Raw genomic sequence first — 15,132 nt, 5'->3', positions numbered from 1 at the left:
AGTTCACTCATATAATAGTTAAGCACTGAAATGAGCAACAGAAAATAGTATTTAGAAAACTGAAATTGTTGGGCGCCTGGGTGGCTCAGTTGGTTAAGCGACTGCCTTCGGCTCAGGTCATGATCCTGGAGTCCCGGGATCGAGTCCCGCATCGGGCTCCCTGCTCGGCGGGGAGTCTGCTTCTCCCTCTGACCCTCCTCCCTCTCATGCTCTCTGTCTCTCATTGTTTCTCTCACAAATAAATAAAGTCTTAAAAAAAAAAATTTTAAAAAAAAAAAAAAAAAAAAAAAAAAAAAAAAAAAAAAGAAAACTGAAATTGTTTTTTCCATAACTGAAATTTAAGACATAAAACTAACCTATGTACAAGCCCACTCTTAGGAATTTCCTCAAGATAACTTATGCCCACAAAAAATGTGTACAATAATGTTCAAGAGGCCTTATCCAATAGCCAAAAACTAGAAACAGCTCAGAATCCTTTCAAAGAAAAATGAATAAGTGAAATGCTTATACAACAAAACAATACTCAGCAATTAACAGAAACTACTGATAAACATAACATAGGTGAATTTCAAAAGCATTATGTTGAGGGAAGAAAGTCTTATACAGAACACAAACTTTGTTATTTCCTTTTACATGAAGTTCTAGAAAAGGCAAAACTAACCTACAGTAGAAAAGAATCAGAAGAATAATTGCCTCTAGCGGGGAAGGCACATGAGGGAACTTTCAAGACTGATGATGTCTTGATTGAGGATCTGGGTTACATGGGTGTACAAAGTTGTCAAAATTCATCAAATGGTACATTTAAGAACTGTGCCTTTCAATGCACGTACATTTTACCTTAAAAAACTGTACTGATCTCTAGTTAAAGATCTGCATGCTGAAATGCTTATGAAGTGAACTGATGTCTGCTGAAACACATAAAAAATAAGACTGATGGATAGAAGGACGGATATATGAAGAATTTATGATGAAGCAAATAGAGTTAAAGGTTAACTGCAGTATCTCAGTGATGGGGTCTGTGGGTGTTCACTGTACCATTCTTTCAATTTCTCTGTTTGAACATTTTCATAATGAAACATTGGAAAACTGGTAACAGAAAAAAATTTACTATAGATGTTCCTTAACATGTACAACCTCTATTGGTCCAAGACAAAATGGTTAATTAAAGGTAAGAAAAACTTGATCTCATTTCTAACCCTTAAAGCTACTACCATTAACAATGCTATCAATCATGTATATTCTTTATTACAATTGAGCAAATATTTATTTTCTAAGATCTTTCTCATATTCTCATTCCTAATACATCTAAAGTGTGGCTACCTACATGAATTTACATTTAATCCAGCATTCCTCACACACTTCTGCAATATGCTCCTACAGTTCCTGAGCATGTATGTCATTTCACAAATCCGACCCTTTGTGTATGTTATTCCTCAGCTAAGATACCTTCCTCTTAGCCCTGATTGCCAGTAACCTCTTCCTTCTCACCTTTCAAAACCTTGCTTACAGGTAAGCCTCCCCAGAATCTCCAAGTTCATAATGCACTATTCTTCATGTTTCCACATGATCCTATATAAATTTATAACTTAATAGCTATGATTTAAACTGACGATATGCCAAGAATTATTACTTAATTCTCCAAACAATCCTAACATACATATTACTTCCACTTTATTTTTTTTTAAGATTTTATTTATTTATTTGAGAGAGAGAGAGAGAGACACAGCGAGAGAGGGAACACAAGCAGGGGAAGTGGGAGAAGGAGAAGCAGGTTTCCCGCCGAGCAGGGAGCCTGATGGGGGGCTCGATCCCAGGACCCTGGGATCATGACCTGAGCCGAAGGCAGACGCTTAACGACTGAGCCACCCAGGAGCCTCCATATTACTTCCACTTTAAAAGTTAAAATAGTAAAGCTCAGACAGGTAAAGTAACTTGCCAAAGTAAACGCCATGTAATTCCAGGTTTGTCTAAACAAGAGCCTCCAAATGAACTATTTTCTCATATTGAGCTTTTTCTAAAGTTTCATTGAGATATAATTCATATATCACACAATTTAAGTGTACAATTAAATGGTTTTTAGTATGTTCACAGAGTTGTGCAACCATTACCACAATCATTTTAACATTTAAACAGAATGCTATAGTATAATCACCTATAAGCAATAATAATAAAGATTTCAAGATATAAAATTATGCATATATTACTAAAATAAAAAAATACATATGCTCACAAATGGAGAAAGTTCTCAATTCTTTAGCCTACTTATTAATAATTATTATAAATATTTATAATTATTTAATAATTAAAATAATTATTAATATGTAATGAGAAATAAAATTAATCAATTTCCAAATTCTTTGGCTGATTCAAGTCATTTCTGAGGAAGCAAAATAATAATGCTTCAGCTCTGGGTCACATAAAAACAAAATTCAAAGTCATAATGATCCAATTTAAAGAAAAAGCAGCAGGCAAATTTCAGGATATTTTCCTTTCCTTTATTGTTTCCATTATCATAAGGTTTCCATGTAAAAGACTAAAGTTTTCAATAAAGGTGATCTTTAAGCTATCATATTTATCATGTATGTTATTTATCATGTATGTAAGTGTAAATTTACATTTATAATAAAGCATGTGCTACAGTTAAAAAAAAAACTGCAGAAATTTATCTTTACCATTACTCAAGAATGATCATGAAAGGACTAACATGTCACATTTTTTCTAAAATGCTTTGGAAAACACAAAGAAAATGCAGCATACATTTGGCACAAGTTTGAGATCCTATATGCCAAGCAATGTGCTAGGGATATTTCTGGCTTTGTTCTCAGGGTACAGCTTAAGTTTCTATTTAAGAGACGAAATGAAATCCTTGTTAATATTTAAGAAGTAAATAACTTTAAATTTTTAGTATCTGCCATCAACTTTAATAAAAAGCACTTCAAACTTTTTGGCATAAAGAATTTGTAAGACAGATACGACTTTTAGTTTTAAAGCTAACTTTCCAAACTGTCAATTAAAAACCAAATATTAAAGTATAAAATTTTACATATTATAATTTTTTTTAAGATTTAAACATTTATTTACTTTTGTGGGGGGGGAGAGAGAGAGAGAGAGAACTCGTAGGGGGGGAGGGCAGAGGGAGAGGAAGAGAAGCAGACTCCCCACTGAGCACAGAGCCCTACCCAGGGCTCAATCCCAAGACCCTGAGATCATGACCTGAGCCAAAATCAAGAGTTGGATGCTTACCCAAATGAGCCACCCAGGCACCCCACGTATTATAATTTTCTTTACAAACTCACTGACTTTAATGAATAATTAGTATCTGTAATTTACTACACTTAGACTATATATGAATTATTTATAACAATCCATGAATTAAATTAAGAACTACATATTATCATCCCCATTTTACAGATGACAAAGAAGTAATTTTCCTAACATTCCACATATAGAAAGTGTAAACACTGCTGACTTTTTAAAAATATGAACAAGGGAGACTTCTGTGAAAGTTTCTTTTTGTCACAACAAAGAGCAAATGTCTTCCAGATCACTAAGGCTCAGAAGTTCCACTGCTGAACCGTATCAGTTTCAAATATCATAAACTTTCACATAAATGCTATTTTATTTAACATGCAAATAGTTCACTAAAGGAGAAAAGAGCATTTTAACCCTAGCACTTTACTCCCTAAGGATCTAACTGAAAAGCCAGACAAGCCCTTGAACTTTATCAAGATAAATCCCTGGCATCCACTAATCACCAGAGAGGATCTTCAAATTAGATAAGAGCAAGAACTTTGGCATGGGAATGAACACAAACACCTTGCCATCCACAAAGGCCCACAACCTGGCAGCCTTTCAGCAAGGTTCCACTCATGTAGCTGTTACTCTAAACTTTCCAGCTATTGCTTGGGAGTTGATAATTGTTAAGATATGAGGAGACTTGTGATTTCTGACACAGCATTCCAGAGATAAATACATGATCAGAGGGATGCTTTGAAATTCCCAAAGATATTCCACTGGCCTAAGCCTGCATGAAAATAGTTTTTCAAAAGGTGTCTCTTGCTAAGAAAAAGAAGGGGGAAAAAACAAAGCACTTTGCTTGCCATCAGACAATATGTTAAATGCATACCAGACATATAAGTTCCAAATAACACCCTGAAAAATACTATCACAAAAATTCCCCTTTGTATTCTATTTCAATAAACCCCTTAATATGTATTACTGAGGAATGGTTTCCCTAAATAAGTTCATAACTCACTCACTGAAGGCATCACTAAGGCACAGATTTAATTTCTACACATTTTTAAAAGAAAAAATGTCCCAATATTTTCAAATTGGAACACTTATAAGGAAACTCTCTTTGACTAGATTAGGAAGATATATTAAATTTAAAAATCTACCCTCACTTAAGTATTTGACTACTCAACCTAGGATTAATACAAAATTTAAACAAATAATGAAAATTAAGAATATTTTAGATTAACATAACATAATAAAATTTAAAAAGTAGAAAAAAATTAAGAATATTTTTAAAACTAGTTATTTACACCTCTTTCCACCCTCAAAATACAGCCATTGCTATGAACAGTTTTATACATCTTGAGGCATATGTGAACAGATATATCTATTTTTTAAAAAGATCATAAATTCCAAGCCATTTTGTATACTACTTTTTCATTTAATAATATATCTACAATACCATTTTATATCAACAAATAGTGTTCTGCTTTTCTCACTTTAATGGCTGCATACTATTTACTATATGTATAGAAAATAACACATGGAACCAATCCTTCATAGATTGGCAACTATGTTTGCATAACACAGCCAAATGATAAGGTCTAGAATCAGTCATCCATGCTTCAAATCTTACTTCCACCATTTACTAGAATAAGAGCTTAATTACCTACTTAATTTCCCTGTGCCTCAGTTTCTTCATCTGTAAAGTAAGAATAAAAAATAGTATCTATCTACCTTTGAACCTACCTACCTAAAAAATGCTTTTAGACTAGTCCTTCACAGAGTAAAAGCTTAACTATGAAATTTCTCCAGCAGAAAATATTTTATACTTGCGTGTATCTTCTGATTTAATTTCTAGTAGAATTTAAGTTTACATATTTTAAATTTTAATAATGCCAATTTTCCCTCAAATAAATTGTATTAATATGCCCTCTCGACAATATAAAAGTGTTTTTTCACGCCCTCAGTAACACTAGGTATCATCTTTTAAACTTCTGCTAATTTAATCAAATGAAATTATCTCATGGTTATTTAAATTTTTATTTCCTTCATTATTAGTGATACAGACCGTCTTTACATTTGCATATAAACAGTATTTATCTTCTTGTATATGAACTACCTGTTCCCGTTATTTGTTAATTTTTCTAGATTAGTCATTTTATTTATTTAACATTTTATACACACACAAACACACACACACGGAATATAATCCTTTTATCTGTAATATGTATTCCAAATATTTAGTGTCTATACATACACACAACAGAAAGCAGCAATGCCTAAATGTCTTATTAGGTGGGATAGCTAGGTTCACATTTATTGAGTGATTTCTTCATGCTAAGCGTTATAGATTAATATCTCTTCAATATCATTTCCCATCAATACATACATTCCCATCTGCTTTTTTTGGTCTTTTGTCTTTAGCTGTGTAGTATCACACTATTTAAGGATTAGGAAGCTGAAGCTCAGTGGGATAACCAGTCCAAATTCACTAATAAGTGATAGAGCCAGAACTCAAACTCAGTTTTGTCTGATTTCTAGAATCAATACTTTAACTCCTATGTTATAAAGCCTATTAAAAAAAGAAGACAGCACAATTTAGTAGCCACTTGACCTGTAATGTCACAATATAAATATACCAATATGCTATTTACCCAAAATTTAGAATTTGTCAATCTCATCACACCAGCACATTGACCTCATCTTTAAACAGAGGTAGAAGGAACAAGATGACAAAGGATGATGGCAAAAATACTCTCCACTAAAATTATATATTCCCTGCGTTCTTTCAGAGCATCTTAATTACTGTAAACAATTTTTACCAGCGGATACCTAGTGTTCCAACCCACAGCAAGTCTGAAGTAGAAAACTAGGAGATGAGAGGAAATAAAAAGAAGAGGAGACACAAATAAATGACAGAAGGAAATGGATGATGAGGATATGTCAGAAGAAAACAGAAGACAACTTGAAGGAATCTCACTGGCCAAATCAGAGACAATCTGAGCATCAACATAAAGCATAACAATCACAACAATAGATTATAACCTCCTGAATCAAATAGGAAACGATAAAGCCATAAAATGAATTGAATTCATTTGATCAGGATGATAGAGTTTCACAGTATCTCTTTACAAGAAGTACTTTGACAGTGGAGAAACCTAGAAAATATCACTTTAATAAATGATTAGAAAGAATATCAGCAGTAAAAAATAAAACCATGTGTGCCACCTGTTGGAATGCAACGAGAAGCAAAAGAGCCACTTCTGCAATTTTCCTGACAAAAATGCATTAACTTCAATATAATCCTAAAGAAACATTAGACAAATCTGAGAGACATTCTACAAAACAGCTGGGCTATCATCTCCTAATGTCAAGATCATTAAATTCAAGGAAAGACTAAAGAACTGTTCTTCCAGATTAAAGGAGAATAGAGACACAACAAAATACAACACATAATTCTGAAATGGATCCTTCTACTATAAAGGATATTATTAAGACAATTAGTGAAACTTAAAGGGTGTTTGAAGATTAGAACGTAGTATTATATCAGTATTAATTTCCTTATTTTGACTAATGTATTGTGGTTATGTAGAAAATATACAATAAAATATTCAAAGGGGATGGACTATTGTGTCAACTTCCTTTCAAATGACTCCAGAAAAACAAAAGTTCTTTTAACTGGCATATAAAGTTCTTCAACTTCTCTGTAAGTTAGAGCTTATATCCAGATAAAAATTACGATGTTTGAAAAAGAGTATGTTTAATAACTCAATACATACATGTCTTATAGGTAGAATCTCAGAAAGTTTAGTAACATATAAAAAAATTTTTCAGGCACATTAGCAAAAGGTTTATTAGGCAGCAGAATAAAGTCAAGAATCTAGAGTCTGCTTTCTCAAGCTGTCAGCTCTGAACACCTTCTTGAATTCCTGAGTCTACTGGAATCCACAGATGCCCACCTTTTTTTTTTTTTCCACAAAGGCTGGCACCATACTGGCAGCAAAAGAGTAGCCATTTGTAAGTAAAGGTGATTTCTAACTTGTAACAAACAAAACTATGTACAACTTCCAAATGTAATATTAAAATTAAATATTAAAATTATTTTTAAATCATCTTATTGGTAGGATGAAAAATAAAAATTTTAATACCTTGTTGCCTACCTACAAACCTTTTATACAACAAAAATATCCTTTTAATTTTTATAAACTAGATCAAAACATCCGTTTCTAATGTTGAAGCCACAAAATTTAAGAGTTAAATTAAATTCCTATTTACCCTTTAAATATCTGTAATTTATAAATATAAGCAGACCAAAACAAAAGACTATTTACAGTACCTATCAAAAGATCTGAACTGCACAGGTTGTTCAACAGATAGATCACTGAGAGCTCCAAGGCAGGCTGGTGGCAGAAGGGTAGGATCCACTGTGACTCCATCTGCTGGTATATTAACCAAGCTTCGAAGAATGTCCTTTACATTGACATTTTTTGAAACTGGAACTGATGGTGCAGCCTTGTTATCCAACTCATTTCCTCCAACATTTTTGGTTTCCTGAGATTTATTGACTTCTAAAGAAAGAGTGCACAGTGCCTCACTGATTGCATCTGGGCCTGCACTGACACTTGGAGGTACAATAGGAGGAGCTACATCCACACTGTTTCCTAAGCCAGCAGCTGTTTCTTCCCCAATGCCTGAGTCCCTCCTTCGAGTAGATGATGTGCTTTCAGATTCTTCCACTGACGCTGGTGTTAACGGACTAAATGCTGATGGTGTATTTTCTACATCTTACCCAGAAACAGAAGAAAAGAACAAAAAAAAACTTAGAACCAATTTTTAAAGGGTCCATTCAGTCCTAACAGCCATCTATTATTTTATTTACTTTTTTAAGTTTTTATTTTAATTTCAGCTAGTTAACACACAGTGTTATATTAGTTTCAGGTGTACAATGTAGTGATTCAACACTTCCATACATCACCCACATAACCCGGTGCTCATCACAACAAGTGTACTCCTTAATCCCCATCACCTATTGAACACATCTTACCATCTACTATTTTAAATTATGAAATATATGGCATGTTCTAAAAGGCAAAAATAAATCACATAATCTATATAGTATACTGCGTTAGTATACCTATAATCAAAATAGATGCTTTAATAAAATGATGAGAATAAAAATAATAAATGATAACAAACTATCTGAGAAAAACCCACCAAACTGAATATAACATACCAATGGAAAGCAACACAAGGTTGAAAGCGATTGGCCTACAAGAAAAAATCCAAAATCCTTAGGATAAAATAAAGACTCTTCAATAATAGAAGTCGGCTAGAATGTAAACTTAATCAAGGCAGGGAATATGTCTTCTTTAACACTTCATGTCCAGCACCTATAACAATGCCTGGGCTCACAATAATGCCTGGCAAGTAGTAGGTGGTCAGCAACTATTTATCAAATGACTACTCATTTCCAACTTTATCTCCTGCTACTCTTATACTTTACAACACCAAATTACTTGCAATCTGCTGAACATGGGACAATGTTTTGGGCTTCTGTGCCTTTATACATTGCCATTTTTTTTGGACAGTAATTCTAAGATTTCTACCTCAAACAGTTTCTACCTGCTAAAAAAACATGTTATCCCTCCCATACGCAAGAATACTTCAATCATCTTTAACATCTAGTTCAACAAGGAGCATCACCTACTTTCTGTTTGACTTCCATTCGCTCTAATCAGGCATTCACTGCATTCCAACAAAAACGCTCCATCTTGCTAGATCCAGTGGTCACCAAAACCCTCCATCTTGCTAACTCCAATGGTCAGTTCTCAGTCCTAATAGTACTTGATACAGCAGCAGCAAAAGATCATTCCCTCCAACCTGGTAATACTTTTTCACCTGGCTAATAGGACATCATACTCTTCTGGTTTTTCATCTATTACCTCACTGGTTGTTCCTTCTTAATTTCCTTCACTTCTTTTTCTCCCTGATTTCTTTAGTTGGAGGGACTTAGCACTTACCTTCCCTTTCAACATTTATTCCCTCAATGATCTCATTCACTCTCAAACTTTTAAAATACTACTCTATCAACAACAACAACAAAATCAGACTTATTTTTAAGTGCCTACTCTACATCTTCTATGTCTAAAAGATATCTCAAACTCAACATGTTGAAAACTGAATTTATCTTTCCCTGAAAATGTTTCACTTTCAGTCTAACCAACTGCACTTTATAGTCATTCTTAATAATGTTCCATCTTTCATGTATCCACAACTAGTATTTTAAATCCTGTTCTCTCTACCATCAAAATATATCCAGAATCTGACTACTGCTTACCAGCCCTATAGCTACCAGTTACCACCTTAGTCCATCCCAAAATCCATTCTTTCCTGGATTATTGCAATATCCTCCCAACTGGTTGTGTTAGACTGTTACATTAATAATCCTGTTGGCCCATGCCTCCTGGTATTCACCCCTTTGAATGTGGGCTAGGCCTCACTTACTTTAACCAACAGAATGTGGCAGTGGGCCAGTTCTGTGCCCAATCTTTACAAAGGTCTGGCAGCTTGTGCATTTTTCAGAATCCCTGAACACCTCTGTAAGCAAGCTGGCTACCTTACTGGAGAGAACATGTACAGAGACTACATGAAAAGATAGAGGGCCTCCAAACTAATGATGGAACACCAAGGAATTTCAGCTGAGACCAAGTGTCAAGGCCCCAGACATAAACAACAGCTGAGCTACTTCAAGTCAGTCAGCCTCAACTCTTGGAGCCATCCTAGTTAGGCAGTAGATATATGAGTAGAAAAGCCATTTCAGACCCCAGCAAACATCATTTAGAGCAGGGATGAATTATCCCCATTGTGCCCTGTCCAAACCAAATTCACGGAATCATGGTAACAAGATTAAAACAGTTATGGTTTTAGCCACTGAGCTTCGAGGTAATGTTACACAGCAGTACATAACAAAAACCCTGGTTTTTTCCTTGCTCTCTAGAGTGTATTCTCCATACAGAATCCCAACTGTCACTTTTAAAAACAAGTCAATTGTAACTCCTGTCTCAAAACGCTCAAATAATTCTCCATTTTCCTTAGAGTAAAAATCCACACTACATTTCTCCTGGTCATTCCTAATATTTTTCTCTATTCGATTTTATCTTTTCTTAGTACTTACAACCTTCTAAAATACTATACAATTTACTTATTACCTACAGTTCTTTTCTATCTCCTCTCACTAGAATACAAGCTCCAAAAGGGCAGACAGTTTTTTCCTCTTTTGTTCATGAATATACCCAAGTACCTAGGAGGTACTGAATGAATGTTTATTAAATAAATAAACCACCTCCACTGAGTGGTAGCTACTGCTACAACTATAATAGCTGCTTCTCTAACTACACCTCTATAACCTGCAGCTACTTCTAGGACACTCCAGGTATTACAGTTTTTTGTTAACAAATCTGTCTCTTATAAAAGAAGATGATTTATTCTTCACAATAAATGCCAAAGCAACAAAAATGTTTAACACTTTATTTGCAAAGGATAACATTTTCTCACTTATGTTTTAATTAAAGAAGAGATATCGTCTCCCAATTGCAACTACCTACATGGTACTTAAACTGAAATATTTAGTTGTTAATAAAAAATGTACACTCACACTTTATGCATAAATGGATTTAAATTCCAAAATCAGTATTTTAACTATTAGGTAATGTTTTACTTGAACTTTGAATGCCAGATAATAAGATATGGAAACTTACCAGGAAGTGATAAATTTCCACGTTCACTACCAGTTTCCTTAAATGACTGGTTACGCCTTTCATTTTGGGGTTCCAAAATGTCTCTATACTTTGAGACCATAAGAACAGAGATAAAGTACACAACTGCCAAGGCTAAAAACTGAGCTTGTTTGCTATCCTCCTGGGGAAAAATAAAAATAGTTGATCATGCCACTACTAAATAAGATGTATCAATCTTATTTTATATGACATTTAAATATAAAACATGGCCACAAATCTTTCAAAATATGCAGAAAATAATAAATTCACCTTAGCAGAGATTAGACAAAGATTTTTGAAAAAAATGCCTGTAAATGAGAGGTTTTACTCTTGTGAAACATGGAAAGAGAATTTGACTTGTTTTTGAAAATTAAGTAACTCAGTCTGAAGACATATGGCCCAATATACTTCATAAGATTAATCAAATAAGAAATTATCATTATATATGAAGTTATTTTTACTTCTAATCCTAAGAATTAAAATATGCATAAAAAATCACAATTAACAATTTTCCTAAAAGACAAATATTCAGGGAAAAAAAAGTGAGGTAATCAGATACAGAACAGGATCCCAAAGGAATTCTTAGGAGTATTTTAAGTAGTACAGACAACCAAGTGTCTAAGATTGAAAATATGGTGTCTGCCAGAAAGAAAAGGACAAACTAGACTGACCTCTACAAGAGACCAGGGCTTCATCTTAACTCTACAGATCACCTACATATCTGTATACTGATGACCTCTTCATCTAGTCAAATTCTCCATCTTCAAAGGGACCCTGAACACATCACTATTCTGATAACTTTTCAAAATAATTTAAAGGAAAAACTCAAACTTGTCCATCAAATTCTGAAAACTAAAGATACCTTGAGTAACATAAATTTAGGATAAAGAAAGCAAAGAACACTGCTGCCTAGCAGATAAATAAATAGCAACCAATGGTGCAAATGAAGCTAAAAGTTAACCAGTATCAAATGTGTTTGACACAATCAATTTCTGGGAAAGTATGAGATATCATGCTCTACCTGAACATTTCCACTTGATACAACTATTAGAAATATTTATAATCTGACAAGAATCTATGGTACTCTTTAGGCTCATATGCAAGATCTTATTAGTCTTGATAGAAAAGATAAATGTACATTTTCCCTTTTTTATTAACCATTCCTTTTCTCTAGACACTCCTGTGTTCTGCTGCCACAGGATCCTGACACTATTATAAGAACTGTTCCTAATGATGGCAACATTTAAAAAGTACGCAAATAATTTACTTGATCTTAACTTTTTTTTTTTTTAAGATTTTATTTATTTATTTGAGAAAGAGAGAAAGAGCATGAGCAGGGATAGGAGCAGAGGGAGAGGGACAAGCAGACTCTGCAGTCATGGAGCATGATAGCAGGGCTCCATGTCATGACCCTGAGATCATGACCTGAGCAGAAATCAAGAGTTGGATGCTTAACTGACTAAGCCACCTAGGCACCCCTTGATCATAACTTCTTAATCTATTATAAATCATTTATGCCTATCTAAATACTTATTTAGCCCATTAATATGTTCAATATTTACTTATTACAGTATGAAATTTATAGTGTAAGCTTGATTTCTGTCCAAGAAGAAATATCCAATAGATCCATATGTTTAAGTCCTAAATCCCGAAATAAATTTGTTTTCAAATGTAGCTGTCACTTACTGAATGCTTACAATGGATCAGGCACTATACTATACTTCAAACACATTCTTTAACCCATTTGAACAAGATAAGGACTAGAGAAATAATTTACCTAAAGACATAAAGTAAGTGAAAAAGCAAACATGAACTCAGATTAGAGTGATTAAAAAGTTCAGCACTTAACCTCAGGGTAGTAATTTCTTTATATTGCCGATCTAAGGTCGTTTCCTTTTTCATCAAAGTTTGCTTATGCTAAAAGAGCTTCTGGGACATAGTCTGGAAAACACTATCTTTTCTCTTTTCTAAAACTCCTACAAGGTGATTATAAAACTTTTTTAATTACAAAAAAAAATTTATTACTTTCAGAAATTACATGTTAAACATAGGAGATATCTAATTCTTTATCCAAATAGCATAATATAAAAACTTGTTATAAAGTTCCAAAGAGCCAAATCATATAGAGCCAGGTTGAGGAGTTTTTATTTCATTTTAAGTGCTATGGGAAGCCATTAGAGAATATTTAAAGCAAAAGAGTTATATTACCTATTATAGATTTTTAAAGATCACTGTAAGAAAAACAAAGCTGTAGGGCAAGGGACTCAAAGAAAAAAAAAGGGGGGGAGAGAAAGCAGCAGTAGTATTTGGTCCCAAAATGAACCACAATCAGTGGGTTCTGAAAAAAAAACAAAATTAATGGTTTCTTATTTAAAGGAATGATACAGCTACCAAAAAGCAAAAAAATGGAGATCTAGGGAGGCAGTATACCTAATGCTTAAGATCAAAATTTCAAGAACCAGATTCCCTATAGATCCTTAACCCACTTCCACCTCTTACTACTTGTGTGAACTTAAACAGATTATTTAACCTAATATTTCTTTCTCATAGGACTACTGCATGAATTAAATGAAACAGAGCATCCAGTTGTATGCTTAAAACACAGTAAGCATTCAGTAACTATTAACCAGGGCACCTGGGTGGCTCAGTTGGTTAAGCGACTGCCTTCGGCTCAGGTCATGACCCCAGAGTCCTGGGATCAAGTCCCACAGCTGGGAGCCCGCTTCTCCCTCTGACCCTCTCCCCTCTCATGCTGTTTCTCTCTCTCTCTCTCTTTCTCTCAAATAAAATCTTTTAAAAATAAATAAATAACTATTAACCATAGCTAATAACTATTAACTACTATTAACAAATTGTATATGTGTATAAAACTTAGTCAAGAACTCAAGAGAGGACTAAAGCCCTACAAAAAGAGGAGGGAAAATTAAAAATTGAAATTATAAAGTTTATAAAAAAACTTGCAGAACATTCAGTACTTAAGAGGCAGTGTATTCAATAAATATTAACTAATGATAATATTACAAATGCTGATGAGTAGGATTACAAATAATTTTTATTTTCATCTTTAGACTTTCTTATACAATTTTACAATTTGTATGCGAAACTGGGCCATTATATCAAAATCAACTAAAACAAACATTTTTTTAAAAATTAAAACCACCACACACACCATTTCATCATGTACCTTTGTATCGTAATTCTGTTCCTTTGAGGGGAAAAATATCCAATATTCAGTAAAAATAATATGCCATTCAGAATCTGAACATCTCATTACTTTCAGAGTATAGATTCTGGAGTTTAAGACTGCTGGGTTGGAATCCTATCATTTACTAGCTCCGTTAGCTTGAACAAATTATTCAAGTTCTCTGTGCCTCAGATTCCTCATTTATAAAATGGGAATTACAAAAGCATACAACTCAAGAAGTCGTTGGGACATATGAAGGGGACTTATATTGGGACTTAGGACACGTGAAGCACTTACAGTGCTTAATATGTAATAATATTTTTAGTATTATTACTCTGATATATTAACTCCATTTATATAAATAATACTTTCCAATATTCTAAGATTCTAAAATCACTGTCAAAAGAACTGGTTCTAGCCCTTCTTATATCAAGTCAACTACTTTATATCACAAAGAGTTCTCACTCTCAATACTTTGACCCTGGAGGAAAGAAGTATCAGCTAAGAGTATGTGAAAGAAATACTGCAACTTACTATGTCTCTGAAGACAACTGCCCTAAGCCGATTAATATCCATGTCTTGTAGGAGCTTGTCAAAATCTCTTACTGGAGATATACCACCAGTTACAATGTCCACTGGACTCTATTTAAGACACACACAAAAAAAAAAATATATATATATATATACACACACACACACACATTATGTAGACATTTTAAAAAATTAGCACAGTGTTCCAAATACCAGGAAAAAAAAAGTTGTAACATTGGTTTCCCAGTTTATTTTTCCTACTTCCTTCTCTCCTCTTTTTTGGGGTACTGGAATAGATGTGGGGGTTACAGAAGGGAGCCATAAAAGAAAACACAAACTGCATGTAACTTACCAAGTACATGAAATACAAATTGACATATTCAAAGGAAAAGGTATCAAAGACAC

The 15,132-nt window shown here is 33.6% G+C and overlaps 1 protein-coding gene across 4 annotated transcripts in view; it reads right to left on the bottom strand.

Annotated features, from left to right (window-relative positions):
- The window catches only part of LRBA (LPS responsive beige-like anchor protein), a 762,450-nt gene that overhangs the window by 544,652 nt on the left and 202,666 nt on the right, over nucleotides 1–15,132 (bottom strand). For all 4 annotated transcript variants that reach the window (XM_044912877.1, XM_044912874.1, XM_044912875.1 and 1 more), the window contains exons 27-29: nucleotides 14,731–14,838; nucleotides 10,995–11,154; nucleotides 7,574–8,015 (exon numbers count right to left, since the gene is read on the bottom strand). In XM_044912877.1, the coding sequence (XP_044768812.1) occupies nucleotides 7,574–8,015; nucleotides 10,995–11,154; nucleotides 14,731–14,838 (710 nt within the window). The remainder of the gene's footprint in view (nucleotides 1–7,573; nucleotides 8,016–10,994; nucleotides 11,155–14,730; nucleotides 14,839–15,132) is intronic.

Source organism: Neomonachus schauinslandi, chromosome 2 (assembly GCF_002201575.2).
Source record: "Neomonachus schauinslandi chromosome 2, ASM220157v2, whole genome shotgun sequence".
NCBI lineage: Eukaryota > Metazoa > Chordata > Mammalia > Carnivora > Phocidae > Neomonachus > Neomonachus schauinslandi.
Note: the sequence above shows the minus strand (reverse complement) of the source record. Positions and strands in the feature narration are given on the sequence as shown.